A 17,783-nucleotide genomic window follows, 5' to 3' on the forward strand; every position below is an offset into this window, starting at 1 on the left:
ACTGAAATTTGACTCTCAGATGCCCGTTCTGCTTCCCCTTTGGCTTCCGCACCAATCTATTTCCTCTTTCAATATCAGCATCCCCTGTTTGATGTCCTTTACAGTGCAAAACGGCAACTGTAGCTCTTCTGCATGTTTAACTGAGGATGATAAGAGCCCTCTCTCCTTCCAAATTGCCCCATGTGCATGCACCACACCAAAGGCATATTTCTAATCTGTCCAAATGTTAATTCTTTTCCCTTTTGCCAGCTCAAGATCTCTTACCAAGGCGATGATTTCAGCCTTTTGGGCTGATGGTTGTTACCGCATATCCTGGGAGGTACCGCATATCCCTGGCGGACGAGGTGCTGCCATCTACGTACCAATCCTCTGCATCTTCTAGGGGTGGTCGGCTGCAGTATATCGTGTCCATGGTCTTGATGCAGTAAACTCTGTTCCTAAGGAAAGAGGCTGCGTTCACAGAATTAATGCCAAAAAAATTTAGGAAACTAATAGCCCATTCTACACATTCCTTTTCTTCTTGAGGAGCTATCAACAGGTCAATTACGTATTGCAAGTGTCCCCTTTCCCTGAAGGGCTTTTCCAAGCTTCAAGATTCCAGGCTAGTTGGTTTCTCAATATGGTGGGGCTATTCTTGAACCCCTGTGCTAACACAGTGCAAGTAAGCTGAGTTTTTCGTCCTCTATTAGGATTTTCTCATCCAAAGGCAAAGAGTTTCTGGTTTTCAGGTGCCACTGGCAGGCACAAAAAGGCATCCTTTAAATCTAGTACCGTGGACCAAACTTGACTCTTTTCTAATTTTGCCAAAAGGCTGTAGGGGTTGGCTACTACAGGGTATAAATCTTTTGTGATCCTATTGATGGTCCTTAAATTCTGAACTATACGGTAGGTTCCATCTGCCTTTCTAACCGGGCCTATATGGAGTATTATATTCTGACTCACATTCTACTAATAGTCCATACTTAAGCAAGTTATTGATTATTCCTTCCATTCCCCTTCTGTCTTTCACCTTTAGTGTGTATTGCTTTTAGCATACCTTCGGAGCATTTTCCTTTAAATCAACTTTTTTACAGGTACTACATTCTTTGCTCCCCCAGCTAGTCCTGTAGCCCAAACTCCCAGATACACTTGCTTCATAATTACACCCATCCAGGGAGTCCTATCTGGAGCTTTCTCTGGACTCGCCACGGATAGATAGACTTCAGAGCTTAAGATGTTACTTTGATTTCCATTTTCCCTTGTTCCAAAGAAACTTTTGCATCCAATTTTTCCAGCACGTCCCTTCCTAAGAAGGGCCTAAGCAAATTGGGTAAGTAGAAAAACGGATGGATTCCCATCATTTTTCCCCAAGTCCAATCTTAAGCACTGCAAAAAAAAAAAAAGGCCTTTTCCTTTTGGCCAGTTGCTCCTACTGCATTGACAGACCTAGCGCTTTTCCAGAATCAACTTTTGGATTAACACAAAGAAAGAAGCTCCCATATCCAACCTAAAAATCCATGCCTCTCTCTTCATTCCCTAGCTTTCTTTCAACCAGTGGATCTGCTAGGCTACATGCCCCAGGTCCCCAGCATTCCTGCTCTGACCGTTGCAAGTTTATCCTGCAACCTAAGACAATTTCTTTCTGATATCAGGGGACGACTGTCCTAGAAAGAGGCTAGCCAATTGCCTCTGTTTGTGTTCGAATACAGCTCTGTCAAATACTACATGCCACACCTTTAGCACCTTCAATAACCCTTCCAACACTTTTTTTTTTTAATCTTTCTCCAGCCTGTACTTTCACCAAAGGCTCAGTCAGGGGCCAACTTAATTCCATACCTTCTTCCCTCCAGGATGGTGAAACAACATAGCAGTATACAACATTTCATCCCATTCTCCTTCTCTCCTCAAAAACAGCACTAATTGCAAGATAGCATTATAGTCGATTCATCCATAAAGTGGCCATTTAGCTCCATCCTCAAGCTTGTATAGTGGCCACCCTTGACTGCAATATTTGATGAGAGTCCTCTTGCTTTTTGCGCCCCCACATCCGACAATATCCTTCCAATGTGCCAGTATGCACCCAAGGGGGCTTTTCTTTAAAACGGCTTTGTTCTGGGTATTGCCCATTTCCTTGATTTCCTATCCCGCCTTTTTTATCATTTCTATTCCTTATTAGTTACTGTCCCTTGTTTCAGTTTCCACCCAAACCTTTTATTGCACGTTTTTACCGCCTTCTCCCAATCTTCTTCCCAAACGTCCCACTTATTTCTGTTAAACCTGTAGGTAACACTTTCCATTTACATCTTCAATTAATTGCTTATCGATCTCAGAATCTTCTACTTCAGTTTCTAAGACACAATTGGGCTAGCTAAGACCTACGAATCACCATCCTTTACTTTGTTCCCCATCTCCCTGCAGAGCTCACTCTAACCTCCCTGTTGGAAGGAGAACGCTTTCTTACCTGAGAGGACTACTGTGTATGGCTGTCCTGTGTCTCCATTGATCAGACTCACAGGAAAGTAAACCAAATGACGATGAAGCAGATTTACCTCTGGACGTATCATAGTATGTATTGAAATGGGACCTGTAAGAACAAAGTGCATTCTCAAGCGAGTCCTTTCCCATTAATTTCCTTAGTCACTGGGAAACTCTTACAGAAAATTCAGGCAAACAATTTCCCTGCATGGAAACCTCATTTCATCTGTAAAACGAAGCATTTATCCCGGGATATTCGGTTTTTCCACATGGTATAAGCCTTCCTGCTCTCACTGCCCTCGGTTTTTCTTTTCTTCCTAAAGTTCATTTCTCTGGCAAAGCAATGCAATCCTTGAATTAAGACACCTGTGAAAAACTTAAGAAACCTCCTGGTCAATAACTTTCTTCAGGCAGCGTCAATGATATCACAGCAACCCAGACTTATTTAACTTTTTCTTTAAAATATCTACCACCGATTGTGTATCATTTTCATGCAGACCAATCCCCAGCTTGATCATCTAAATTGAATTTGTTGCATATTAAACAGATTTTTTTATTATTTTTATTACAGCAGATGAAAAAACGCTCACTCTAAATCTTGCTGGCTTTCCGTCACATCAGATTGACCAAGACACCCTGATTCCTTGTCTTTGTTTTCTGCAGAATTCTCCTGTCTCTTTTGGTTCAAGTTCAACTGGTAAAAAGCTTTTCACTGGTTAGTACACTTAGCTGGTATACATTTTTGTTGCTTAAGATAACTGTTTTCATATTTTTCAATAGAATGTTGCCGTGATCTATTTTGTAAAGTCTAGAAAACAGACCCCACTCCAAAAAAAAAAAAAAAAAAAAAAAAGAGAAAGAAAGATGCTTAGTCTTTTAAAATAAAATACTCATTCGTTTGGCTGGATGGAGGAAGTTATATTCTATCCATATAGACTGTACTCAGTAAAAGTTTATGTAAAGTTCTGCTGACAAATGGCAGAATCCAGCTTGACTGCTCTAGGAGAAACCCAGTTTATTTAGCTGCAGCTCTTCTTAGAACACTAAAGGCTGCATCTCTATTAGATGCTGGGATGGAGCAAGAATGTAGTTTTGCAATAAAACTCCAGTAATCACATTTACTCCATCCAGTTGCAGTTTCACAGAGGATTAGTGGTACTTGAATGAATGTTCTCTCTAAAGAAACAGAAATTAAAGATCTGTTTCAGGTGCAAGATCAATGTATTGCAACCCCGAAAGGGGATATAAAAACCCAAACTAATCACCTGTTCTTCGGCTAGAGTTGAATCAAAGTTTGCAGGCATTTTTGTCCAATGGCTCCAAATGAATCTAGTCCAAAGCTCCTAGATGCTGGAACCACATGACGAATATGTAAGGCCTTTAGCCTTAGCTGCTTTGATCTACTGATCTTCTCCAACTGGACTACATTGCTTGTTGCTATACCTCCAAGGGAACACAACACAGTTTGGATAAATTCACAGTCTAGAAAGAGCTCCAGCAGGAACATGGGTCTCCCTTGCTACCATCATCACAGAAGGTGTGGCAGCCACAGGGCCACTTCATTCATTCACTCACAGAGCACCAATAACAAATACTCCTTGCTGTAATATTCGTTTGTTGCAAAACTACATTATTGCTCCATCTCCACATCTAATATAGATGCAGCCTTTGATGAATAGACTTTCTTTAGTGTTCCAGTAAAAGTCATTGCTTATTAAGTTTAACTGCCTTTGAAAAAATAATACTAGGAGGTCTGTACAATTGGCAGCACAGGGGTTGACCCATATATCATCCAGGGTCTGTCTGGAACAGTACGAGCTGGTAATAGTTTTGTTTCAGATGTGTTTCAGCTATGCCCATTGCCTAGCACAGAAGCAGGAGAAAATGCCTTTTTACTGTTCTAGATGTCCAACACTCAATTTTAATTCTTCTTAAAGCTACGGGTCCCAGCAATCCAAACCAGATGCCCAGCCTCCCAATCTAATGCATGAGCAGAGGGGCTCTCTGAAACACCAGTATAGACTAGGTGAGAAATACCTTGAAAGCAGCTCTGTGGAGAAGGACTTGGGGGTACTGGTTGATGAGAAGCTCAACAGGAGCCAGCAATATGCACTTGCAACCCAGGAATCCAGCTGTATCCTGGGCTGCATCAAAAGCAGGGCAATGTGAAGAAAAAAAAGGAAAAAAAAAGGAAAAGGAAAAGGCCTTAACACTGTGCAAGGCCTTCTCAGCAATAACTAAAACATTGGTGTGAAGCCAGGATCACTCTGATAGCATTCTTCATGATCCAGCACAACAGACTGCTCTCGCAAGATCAGGTTCATTTCTTCTGAACCAGTCCGTATTTTGGAGGCTCCCGTTTCCTCAAAAATCTCCAAATTCTAACAAAATACATCATTCATGCTTCTGTCAAGTACACAGGGATTTCTTCTGTTTTATCATGGACAGCGAGCTTAGGGAGACTGAAATCTATACCTCAGTAATGGTCTTTACAGCCACAAGGGAAGGTGGAGCTCAGAGACACTCAGCTGAGGAAACAGTTTTATCACACGTGCAAGAATCAGTTGTATATTACCCGTATGTAAAAAAATAAAGAAGATGATATACGTATGCTGTTAAGACTTTTTTATTTCTAAACTTGCTAAAATGTAATTCAGGTGTAATGCAGTGTTGATTTTCTGTTATTCTATTCGAATGACGGTTTTTCCACCCTCAAAAATGAGATCAGAAATAGAGTGGCCAGCAGGACTAGGGAAGTGATTGTCCCTCTGTGCTCGGCTCTAGTGAGGGCCGCACCTTGAGTACTGTGTTCATCGAAGACATCGAGGTGCTGGAGCGTGTCCAGAGAAGGGCTCTGAAGCTTGTTAGGGGTTTAGAGAACAAGTCTTGTGAGGAGCGGCTGAGGGAGCTGGGGTTGGTTAGCCTGGAGAAAAGGAGGTTCAGCAGAGACTTTATTGTGCTCTACGGTAACCTTAAAGGAGGCTCCAGAGAGGTGGGGATCATTGCCTTCTCCCAAGCCCCAAGTGATAAGAGCAAAAAGCCTTAAGTTGCGCCAGGGGAGGTTTAGGATGGTTATTAGGAAAAATTTCTTCACCGAAAGGGTTGCTCTGGTGGGTTTACGTGGCAAGGTTTTGGTAGCAGGGGGCCATAGGGGTGGCTTCTGTAAGAAGAATCTAGAAGCTGCCCCACGTTAGATAAGGGCCAGCTGCTGACCAGAGCTGAGCCAATAAGCTATGTTGTTTGCACCTCTGTGAGAGCACATTTAAGAAAGGGGAAAAAAAATAACAAAAAAGACTGCTTCACAACAGCTGGGAGAGAGAGAGGAGTGAGAAACAGCCTTGCAGGCGCCAGGGTCAGTGAAGAAGAAGGGGGGAAGAGGTGCTCCGGGCGCCGGAGCAGAAGTCCCCTGCAGCTTGTGGTGAGGACCATGGTGAACCAGGCTGTCCCCCTGCAGCCCATGGGTCCCACATGGAGCAGATCTCCACACTGCAACCCGTGGACGAGCCCCCGGTGGAGCAGGTGGATGTGGCCTGGAGGAGGCTGCAGCCTGTGGAGGACCCCCGCAGGAGCAGGCCCCGGGCTGGAGCTGCAGCCCGTGGACAGGAGCCCACGCAGGAGCAGGGGGTCTGGCGGGAGCTGCCGCCCACCCTGGGGGGACCCGTGCTGGAGCAGTTTGCTCCTGGGGGACGGATGGACCCCGTGGTACTGAGCCATGTGGGAGCAGTTCTTGAAGAGCTGCTGCCTGTGGGCAGCGCCCTCAGGATCAGTTCGGGAAGGATGGCATCCCGTGGGAGGGACAAAATACTGGAAAATTTTTCAGAGAAACAAGGTGTTTAACAAGGAAGTATGTAGTTTCCTTTTAAGGCTTCCTGGGTAACTGTGGTTATTTCATATTCCCAACTTGGAGGAAGAGAATTGTTGATTTCACCTTCTTTTTTCTTACAGGGAAATAAAAGGTCAACAGCTCTAAAAGTAAGAGGAATGCATCAGAATCAAGCTCTTTTTGTCTGGAATCCTTTCTTAAGGAAAAGATTTATCACACGCCTTCCACAGACGTATGGTAGTAGAGAATAATTTTTGAACTAATCTAATTAAAGTGAATTGGGGGATAGCGGTACTTCTCTAATTGTTTCTGAGACATACACATCAGCAACAGAGAGTGTTTGGTTGTCATTGCAAGGGGCCTACGGTAACGACTTCCGAAACAGAACTGAATCATGTCACAGTGGCGCTTTGGAACAGCTGCCTCATTCGTGGCCACACAGCCCGTCCCAGCGCACGTCGCCCTCCCGCTACGCCATGGAGCCCCCCCGCCGCCTCAGCAGCCCCGCAGCGGATGCCCCATGGCAGAGCCGCGGCAGCCGACCCGCCCCCGAAGAGCACGGGCCCGCAGCCCTCTGCCCGCACCGCATCGGCGGGGGAGCGGCGCCGCCAACGCCAACAGCCGCCACCGCCACGGGGGCTTCCGGTGTGAGCGTGAAGTTGTGGCAAGAGGGATTTCCTACTCCTAATGTGACCCGGTGGACACCAACTTTCCTAGTAAATTGCTGATGTTGCTGAGGAGGCAACAGTATCAAAGCCCTGTTGATGAAGATATAACAAGTCTGGGGAGGCTTTGGCATTTCTGTACAATGCTGCTCCCTGATTGTGACCCGACTCAGATTCTGAACGAGGCAAAGCAAGCTAGAGGAAAACTGTATGTCCTGGTATTTTTTTTTTTTATTTTTTTCTTCTTCACTTGTAAGAAAATCTAAATCTTTAAACCATTTGTTTGAAAACACGGTTCTATGGAAATGATTTTGGGTGTGCTCCTTAACCTTGTCTGGAACCTGTTTAACCTCGCTACTGTTATAGGAGACCTATGCTCAAATTTATGCTTACCATGATAAAGCGGTATTCTTTTGGTATTCTTTCCTTTGATGATCGCAGGTGAGGTTGAAAAGAGTTTTCAGTATGATTCTTCTTTTCCTTTGCAGCATCCAAAACTCCATATTATAGCTGATCTTCATCTCTGATCTGAAAAGCTTCACAGGCCAGAAGAGAATTGAGATGAGGAAGGAAATAGAGAATGCTGATGAATATTTCCAATTACCACCCGTAAGTTTTGTGAAAGGAGCAGGTGCATTTCTGTAGTGGTAGAAAGTTTAGTTGGAAACACTTCATAAGTCCGTCAAATACAATTCATTTTTCTCAGTTAGAGCAATCACGTTGTTTAGACTACTGATAAGGTATCTGTCTGTAGGCAGCTGCCAACCTGTACAGCTAATCAAATTAAGCTCTGAAAAAAAAAAAATAAACATGCAGTTTATTGAGTCCAACTGTCTCATTTCAAATCTCATGGGTTTAAACAAGTTTTGGGTGACTCCAGGGCTGGGTTCCCAGGGAGACTTTCTTTAATTCCTGGCAGATCAGCCATAAGGACAATACAAGGCCCTGGTTAAAGACAATCTTTAGGCTGCTTCCAGATCAACAGTTTATTTGCTTATTCCACAACCTCATCTCCACTTGCTTAGAAGTTGTGAAAATTGCAAGTACGCTTAGTGTTTTTCATTCACGCTGTGTAAAATTATAAGAATTTTCACTGGCTATAAAAACAGAAATGACAAACAGACCCTCCTCTGGGTCTTCAGAATGCTCCTAAGATCACCCAGACTGGATAAGTAGAGATGCTCTAGTATAGATTGAATATAGATGCAGTATAGATGGTGGTAGAGATGCTCTAGCATATACGTGACACACTTTGACAGCATCTTTTCTCTGACAGCAACTTATGTCTTGGCTCTTCGCATCAAGCCAGAGCAGTTTCTTTGCCTCCGGAACCTGCAGACTGACCTCTCGTGTGTATCTGTGGTGGACTGAGGGTAATGTTTGTAACACACACTGATGCTGTATTGACTGTAACTTTCAGAAAAGAGAGCAAGAAGCTAACCTGCATAGCAGTTTCTTAGGTTTCTGTACGTATATATATATATGCATATATATTTAATTATTTATTTACTTATTTAAAGATATCTTTTGTTCTCCAAAATGAATCCTCTGACTGTTACTAATGTATGGGACATACCTTGACACTATAATGGTGTATAAATACTTTTCATCTCATCCTTGCTATTGTTACTGTATTTAAAAAATAATTGTGAATATAATTACGTGCTTTTATTCTTTTTTTAAAAAAAATATATATATATATACACGTATTCTATTATAAAATCCTATAAAAAGGAGTGCCAACCAGAAGGGATAAACGTTCATTCTCCTTGACTTTCCATGTTCCATCTGGGACATAGAATGGTTTTTCGTCACTTAAGACAACTCACTGTCTTTTTGTGAACTTTTCGTGAACTTGTCTTTGTATTATTTCAACGAAGTGAATCAACAGGTATAACTCAAAGGTTATAATGCAATAGATGAAGAGAGCATTTGTATCAAGCCTTTTTTCTTTAGGAAAAGATGTCTCTGAAAAGCTATACTAAGACATAAAATAACACATATGACATAAAGTCGAGTTTGCAACAGGAAGAAGCTAAATACATTAAAGAACAGCTACACCTGCAGCTGCTGACAGAGAATGAAACGAGATCCACTGGGTCTCTCATGCTCTCAGTGCATCACACAAGAACATCCCAGCTGCAGCTGCTGCCCCAAAAGGCAGTGCTAGCTAAAAGGCTCCAATCGTTAAACATGCACAACGAACAGGATGTACACACACGTCTTTTTAAGAACAGCTGTTTTCCCCAAACCTGTTTGTGAAATTTATTTCATGACTGAAGGTAGAAAACTATATACGCTCATACACTGGTGTCATCTTCCAATTAAAACATATTTCAAACTAAGCTTTGGAAACTCACTTTTTTTATGTTAGGAACTGAGTAACAGTGGTTGTGCTTCTGTGACAGCAGCTACGTGCAACCTTTCACGCAGCTGAAAGAACAAAGCATCTATCTCAAAACAGCACTGAATTTTCATTTTTTTAGTCACCTCTTTGCTGTTTGTCTGTGTCTCCAGAGCTGCTCATTGGCTACCTCAGTGTTCCCCACCTAGCGCTGTCACGGTTGTAAGGACTGCTAGAAGGGTTTGGAGCTTGCACGTCCGCTTCAAATGTTTCACCTCTGCCTAGGTGCCTTCCCCTAGAAGTAAAGGAAAATAACGAGGATATACTTTCAAAAATCTTGACTAGTGGAGAAACGCCAGCCCTATATCCAGATTCCTCGCATCTTGGACGTAAATTCTCACCGAGCGATGTGTATCCTTGTTAACGCTGCCACCTACTGGAAACCACACGTCTTAGCGTCCTCTCGGCAACTACTGCAGCAAATTCTTACGGAAGACAGTAAAAGCAAGACAGTTGAAATAAAAAGATCTCCAGATACCTTTAAAAAAAATAAATCAATTATCGGCCAGTTTTTCCCTGAAAAGGTGGTTTTCTATTAATAGCACTGAGACCAACATTTCCAGTATTTTTCTGGATTTTACAGCACCCTTGCCTCTACTTCCAGTCCCATGGGACTCTTCCAGTTTTTTCTATTCCCAGCAACTGAGGAGAGGGAAGAAAGGTTTTGAAGAGAAGGGAAGCCCTGCAGAGGAATTTGACTTTCTATCTTGGCCTGTTTGTTTTTATCCTCTAAGTAACTCTACTTGTTAAAAATTAAGAAATCCACAAATGGAAGACTGGTTTGTGTGCTTAACTCTGCCAGTAAAGGGGGAGTTGTGCTGCACTGTCCAATGTCTCAAATGAGACAAAAGAGCCAGCATTGCTCACAGAGTACCAAGTTAAAAGCCAAACAGAAAATGAAAAAGCAAAATGTAGACCAAAAGAAGCAGAACTCCCCTCAGCTCACAGATGAGGGGAGAAGCAGGCAGAGGTTGTGAGAATTAGGTTTTGAATCCCTAATGGTACTAATCAGCTGATTTCCTAGTAGTGCATAATTTGCTTAAAATAAGCCAGCCTTACCCAAAATACCCAGAGCTTTTTTCATTTATTAAATCAGTTTTATATATCTGAGGTTAATAGTAGTCTTTGGAGAAATTGATCTCAGCTTGTTTGTACAATCCTTTAATTTTCACAGAGCTCTCACTTTAAATATTTCAGAAAAGTTACTCAGTGATCAGGAAAAGCCAGGAATAACTTGAGGCCCCAAATCAGTGAGCAGTTACTGTCTTCCATACAACTGTATATTGCATTCTTGCTTCTCTCACTTGCTATTTCTACTTCACAGAGCAGTAGTGACTAAGTAACCTCTGACCTCGTCCAGTTGTTCCCTGTAACAAACCTTTTGCTTGCTCCCAGCAATGTCCATGCTGCTGTCTCTGCCACACAGCACTCCATCAGCTCAGACAGCAACACCCTTCAGCTGACATCTCAGCATTTACATGTTCAAGGTCGGCTAATCCAAAGGTAGCTTGTGCAAACTGTTTTGTCAGCAGAAAAAAAAGTATCTGCTCCTACAGAGCCATACCCAATTACAGCCTTAGAGCACAGGATTTCCTCTGCAAAGTCATTTTGCAGAGGCAGCCTCTGTTCCTCCCACAGCCATGGGGCTCAGGCTGGGGAACTCATCATGGCAGCCTCAGGATTTGGTGCAGCTGCTGTGAGATTAAGTATGCGTCCTATGTGCAGCACTGCCATACAAGAGCCACACTTAAAAAGCCTCACAGAAAGGAAATAAAGCATACTTTGAACCACTCACAGGCAGGGGACTCCAAGTCCTTTGCTGTGGGTACCAACCAGCATCAGCTTCAAGGGTCACTGGTAAATTACTGCCCACTTGAAAAAAAGTGGTTGGGTGGAACAAGGAGGAAGAGTATAAAACCCAGAACACAAGCATGAGTAACTTGAGCAAAGATACCATCAAGTAAGAACTTAACAACTTTCATTACTTTAGACTCACGGTCATTAAATGTTTAGATGAATTTTGAATGCTGCTTATCTTTAAAACAGGGAAAAAAGGGATGCCGGAGAACATACCTGACAGACAGATGAAACAAACCCGAAAAGAGAATACTGCTACATGAAAAAATTATCAGACTACTCAGATAACTTGTTTCTAGTACTCATCTGCGTAAACATTCAACTGACTCTGTTTTCATACAGTAAGTATTAGAAAAGCTCACGAGGAATTTTTTTTAAACTCGCAACAGGTAGCACTGTTTCCTTTTCAGTCTTGTTATATTAAGTATCCCTCATTCGGCTTGTACAGTACATATTTAAAATGCTTCTAAGGCTCCTTGCTACTGACAGCTGTTCGGATCAATTAATCTTCTCCAGATAAATTCCTGTTCCCATCCATGCACTACATATATATATATTTGGAGTATGTATTTTTTACATTACCAGATATTGCAAGGCTCAGACATCTGAAATAGTATTTGACAGGTAGAAAGTAAATCTAGAAAGTGCATTTCATAAACTCTCAAATAACAACCAAAAATAGGATAATACAGTATTTCATATCTATAAAAAGACAAAAAAAAGAGCAAGCTAATTTTTGTGTTCAGTTTTCAGTCATCATAAACAGAATAATAAACACTACAATATGTCATTGACTTATTTAAACGGGTTGTTGAAGGAAGTTAACACTTTTGACAAAAGTAACTATACAAAGTTTTCAAAATTCATGTGCCACCTTTATTAGTATACTGACAATTGTGAAAGATGATTAGCAAGGAAGTTTACAAAGTCATAATGTCACTGACGTACATTTTGTAGCTGGTGATACAGACCTTCCAGAAACAAGACTAGCAAAAATAAATGGTTAACCAGGCTGAAAAAACATTTGCCTATCTAGTCTGCATAAGATTTTACATTTTTTTTTAAAAAAAGCTGCATATTTCTTTTGGAAAAAATATTTCCCCCCTCCACATGACTTGCTTATGTTGCTCCACTTTTAAAACTGGAAGCTAGCTTCAGACTCGCAGGTTGTGTGTGAAGATAGATTCATGGTTACAGATGCAAAGCAGGTACATGCATTCCACTTCCAAAATAAGCCAGCAGTTCAATTTGGCTTGACCTGTTTCTTTCTTTCCTGTATCTTTCACTTCAAAGTTGCAGTAGGGTAACGTGTACATCCATGTCTGTCATAACCACAACTATATGATGTTACAATTACTCCAGATGTGGGATCATTTCTTTTTCTTCCCTTTACCTTTCTTGCCTCCCTCTCCTTGCTGAAGACTTTGATCGCTACCTCCCATCTTCTGGGTTCTTGTTTTCAGTTTGGGAATGGTTTCTGCTGCATATAGCATCACTGATTTACCTAAAAATACAGAGAGAGATCACTGCATACACCTGCTGTGTTAACAGCATCCACATCATCTTCAGACAGAAACTTCAACCCCATTTCAGATTTCTATTAAACGCATTTCAGATTCAGATTTCTGTTAAACTCGATATAAAGCCTAGGAGTTCAGTTTCCTTCCATCTGTAGCTGGAAGTTTTGAAGGAACGTCTTTTTTTTTAATTTTATTTTTTATTTTTTAAGCACAGGAATCAGTCATGTCAGAAATTGGTATTACAGCAGACCAGAACTGGCACATCACCTGACAATACCCAAAGTATCCACATCCTTCCTGTTTCTCTCTCCCCTCAATTCTTAATGGCCTGAAATACTTGGTACAAAACGACTAGCAAACAGCTACAAGTATTTTTACAAAGACACTACCATTTTCCTACTGTAACATGGTTTGAATTTTTTTCCTTCTGATTAACAGTACTCTTCCGCTGCTCTCATTTTAGTATTCTTCTTGCTCTTTCCTTAAGATACATGCTTCTTCAGATACATATTTGCTTGCCTTTTACAACTTGATTCCTGGTCAAGAAAAATGCACAAGTCCAATTAACAAGAATAGCTCTTCAAGAATGACACGTAATTTACAGGGAGCTGCTTCATGACCTGCCCTTCATTGTTAGTTTTTGAAAACAGCCAGTAGAAAACTGAACTGTGCACTCAGTGTTGTGTTTTACCTATCTGGCACCTGTAATGACGCCTAATTGATGTACATAGCATAAGAAAAAGGGGTGGAATTGAGCCATTTTAATCCCAAATCTTCTGTTTTGACTGTCAAGAAAAGGGTAAGCCAAAACTGGAAGGGTGATTAATTCACTATAGTTATCACACAACACTCCACAAACTTCTTTTTGATTCAAGCACTGAAGAAAGAGCACTATCAAAGACAACAGCATCTTTAAAAACTCCTCTCACTGTTCATACATGGACTTGATTTTGTTGATTTTCAGAGGTGAAGAGATTTAACGTAACATTCTAAAATTTGTTAACAGTAGAACTAATTAAACAAGCTGATAACAAAACAAAGTCTTTCTATTCTAGTAACAGGTAAAGCGTCTAACCCAGATACTCTACTCACGTGTTGGAAACTGAGGTAAACATGGGTTGCCATCATCTTGTTTGAGCTGAATTCGTACTCTACCCCTGTACTGCACATCACGGTTCCACTCTCTGGGATACATCTTATTTTTCTGTCACAAAGGAGGAGAAACTTGCTTAGGTATGAAGTACTGGAGTCATTTTCTACAAAAATTGTCAGGCATCTGATCTGTCACAGCATACTGGAATTCTGAGCGGATCCATCCCAGACCTGTAGCTCTCCAGCCATGTCATCCCCCAAGTATTTTGCCAACAGTATTTTAAATTGATAAATTAATAATCACTTCAGAAAATGAAATGTGAAAAGTTACCTCACTACAAATGCAGACTCATTCCACTAGGAGAAAGTAACCAACCAATTAAATACCAAGCAGGTATTGCAGTTAATAGCTTAAATGCTATTTGCACCACTAGCTATAATGTAACTCCAAAGGACCCTGAAAATTTTAAGTGGCAGCAGAATCCTATTCCTATCAGACACTCATTCCAACAGATAATGAACTCTCATTGCAAATTAAACTTTAAAAAGCATGTTTTTAGAGTTACACCTTGCAAAATTTCCTTCTACTCTTACTCTACAAAGAACTTTTAAGAAACTAAGATAATCTTTCCAGAATAGGTAACTAAGAATGATCTTTTTATAAGCTTAAAAAGTGACATTAACTCAGAGATTCAAGTTATTCTTGCCTTGCACAGAGTTTTCAAACATTTCCTTCATTATTACTCAAAACCAATCAAATATCTTTATGGCTACTAACAAAAACTTCTCAGTTGCAACTTATCCTGCCTGCAACAAAAAACAAAATGATAGGAGACACACACCAAGGTAGCTTTTTTTGATTGGTTTGTTTTTTGTTTGGGGGAGGTTTGTTTGTTTGTTTCACATTACCTCTAATAGCACGTTGAATCCAACTGCTGCACACACATCTTGGATTTCTGTGGATGTGGGATTTTCAACAGCCTGTTGAAACAACATACTACTGTTACACATTTTTCAGTGATGAACTAACTACCTATACAGAAATAGTTAGTGGTTTCCCACTCTATACCTTTATAGCTAGAAAAAGCAGATGGGCAAAGAAATGACACTTCAAATAGTGACTAATCTACTGCCCTCCTACAGATTAGAAAACATCAAAAAGAACACATAAGGTATCAGTAAAACAAAGCAGATGAGACACAATTGTTTAGGACTCAGGAGAAGGTAATAGAATTGCCTGTGAAAAATAACTGAAACAACATTAATTATATTTATACAGAACCAAAAAAATATAAATTAATAAAGGCAAAATTACAGCAAGGATTGCAGGTAAACTTTTTTTTTCCTCTTTTAAGGCAAACTTTTTAGGCCTGGGGCAGCAGATTCATCCCATAAATAGATCTTTGGCAATGTATATGCTCAAGAATTATTTTCACTTTTTTAATTTTCACTTTTTTTTTTTAAACTATTATCAGGAGAAAGAAAAACAAAACACCACCAAAACTTCCTAAGCAGTGAGAAAAGCCATTAAAATTCCCAGCATTGCTTGTTAAAAATGCTATAAAGAGGGACATGATGAAAACTATTTCCATACAGATTGAAAGAGCAACTAACAAATCTACATGCCACAGCATGGCCTAAGCTCATAGATAAGCTCTGATCTTTGACAGACAGCAGCAAAGAGGGCAGAGCACAGAATATGGGCATGTTTTGACAAACCAGTCACCAAGCACGCAATCACTAGCTAAGTATTATTTTCTGCATCACTCTCTTATTTGGCAAATCAATTTTGTAATAGATTGAGCGCGTTTGGTTTTCATTACTTCACCTTTTTGCCAAGGTTGCTGCTCACATGAAAATTGATGCATTAACCCTGCACTCCTCTACCAAATTAACACATTCACATTAGATTATTGTCAAACATACTGTAATTTCTAGTTATCAAGCTACTTGCCATGGGGGATAGGAAAGATCAGTAACTTTGAAATTTAGTTTCATTTTCTAGTTCTTTGCACACCACTACACAGCAAAACAAAACATCATATTTCCCTGCCACCCACAAAATTACTTTGTCTATAGGTATCCTTCTTCCTTCTGCTATTGTCTTTTTGTTGTTTAAATATGCTGGATAAATGCAGATAAATCTAGAAAAAAAAAGAGAGAAAACAGCAAGTTTTAATTAAGTAACATCAACTCCTAACACCGTTTATGCATTATTTTCCTAGTTAAAAAAAAAATGTTACTGCTAAAACATATGAAGTTTCCACAGCAATTTTAAACAACCACTTATTTTCCCTCACTTATTTTTAAGATGTTGCAAAACCCCATTTCAGTTACTCAGTACGCTGCCTGACCATTTGGCAGAAACCCCATTTGTGTGACACCACTTTTGGGGGCAGAGAGCGCACGCAGGGTGGGGATATTTGCTCTGAGAAGAAAAGGAGACTGAAAAAAAATGTTTTAACCCATTTCTTAAAACCCAGAAAGCTATGAGAAGAAAATATATCAGATACATTCCCTTTCACTGAGAATTAATGAAAGTTCCCTCAAAGGGTTGTAGTACCCTTGTTGATGATTATGTTATTGATAAAAGTGAGAATCACTTTTTTCTTACGTATTAGCAATTTGCCTATTCACGCAGCAATGCTAGCCAGGTTTAGGTAACTTACATTGATAAATTATGTAAGTGAAAAAACACATGCTTAAAGACTCGATTACGTTAAACTGAGATTTTTTGAGACATCCCATCATGTCAAGCACAGGGACAACACTGACAAAGCCCCAGTTACGCTCCCATCCGGCACAAAAAACCGCGGCTGAGGCCCACAAGGAGAGGCCGAAGAACGACCATGACGGGACGAGACCACAGAGGAGCGTGTCCCCGGACCACAGCACGCCATTTTTAACGGACGCGCTATAACGCCCCTCACGCTGCCCCACCGCAGGCCCCGGCCTCGCTCTGCCGCAGTCCCCCCACCCCCGTAGGGCTCTGGCCACGACGCGAGGGGCGGCGGCGGGGCGCAGGGTGCCAACCCACCCGCATTACCTCTCCTTGTCCGACAGCGACGCGGCGGCTGCGGCCATACTAACGGCCTGCTCTGCGCCGCTGCCCGCCCGGCACCGCCTCCTCACGCCGAGAAGTCCCGCCCCCACACGCCATCTCTGGAATGCGATTGGGCGCTGGTGCTGTCTCTTCAAGCGCGTTGTCCAATTAGAAGGCGAGACGTATACCCAACCCCAGGCGCTGAGGGCTCTGCGGTGGGAGGAGCCATCTCGGGGGATCCGGCCCAGAAAATGGCGGCCGCGCCTCGGGGCGGGGCGGGGCGGGGCGGGGCGGGAGTGGGTGTGGCAGCAGCCGAGTAAAAATGGTGTAGGTGGAGCAGCACCTCTCCGATGAGGGTCTGAGAGAGCTGTTCCACAAATAACTGAACATTTATCCCTAGCTGTATTTTTCTGCTTTAACAGAACATACAGGTCTCCTAGATGAAGAGGAGGGTGCTGAGATATAGAATCACAGAATCATCTAGGTTGGAATAGACCTCCAAGATCACCTAGTCCAACCTCTGACCTAACGCTATCAAGTCCTCCACTAAACCGTATGACTAAGCTCAACATCTAAAAGTCTTTTAAAGACCTCCACAGGGATGGTGACTCAACCACTTCCCTGGGCAGCCCATTCCAATGCCTAACAACCCTTTCGGTAAAGAAGTTCTTCCTAATATCCAACCTAAACCTCCCCTGGCACAACTTTAGCCCATTCCCCATCATCCTGTCACCAGGCACGTGGGAGAATAGACCAACCCCATCTCGCTACAGCCTCCTTTAAGGTACCTGTAGAGTGTGATAAGGTCGCCCCCGAGCCTCCTCTTCTCCAGGCTGAACAATCCCAGCTCCCTCAGCCGCTCCTCGTAAGACTTGTTCTCCAGACCCCTCACCAGCTTCATTGCCCTTCTGGACACAATGCAAGA

At 41.8% G+C, this 17,783-nt stretch overlaps 1 protein-coding gene and 1 long non-coding RNA gene across 2 annotated transcripts; one reads left to right on the plus strand and one right to left on the minus strand.

Annotated features, from left to right (window-relative positions):
• Positions 1-2,570: 2,570 nt before the first annotated feature.
• On the plus strand, positions 2,571-5,039 carry LOC308185496. The gene is made up of 3 exons (XR_013943418.1): positions 2,571-2,592; positions 3,029-3,169; positions 4,392-5,039. It is a non-coding gene; the product is annotated as an uncharacterized lncRNA (long non-coding RNA).
• A 7,017-nt stretch (positions 5,040-12,056) lies between these two features.
• On the minus strand, positions 12,057-16,989 carry SRP19 (signal recognition particle 19). Its single transcript, XM_080573680.1, has 5 exons — positions 16,862-16,989; positions 15,884-15,959; positions 14,725-14,796; positions 13,816-13,927; positions 12,057-12,707 (listed from the first exon to the last, which is right to left on the minus strand). Exons 1-5 carry the CDS (start codon positions 16,897-16,899, stop codon positions 12,574-12,576), a joined length of 432 nt encoding a protein of 143 aa, XP_080429806.1. The 5' UTR covers positions 16,900-16,989; the 3' UTR covers positions 12,057-12,573.
• Between the last annotated feature and the right edge of the window lie 794 nt (positions 16,990-17,783).

The sequence above is a fragment of the Anser brachyrhynchus genome, assembly GCF_964034855.1.
Source record: "Anser brachyrhynchus genome assembly, chromosome: Z".
NCBI lineage: Eukaryota > Metazoa > Chordata > Aves > Anseriformes > Anatidae > Anser > Anser brachyrhynchus.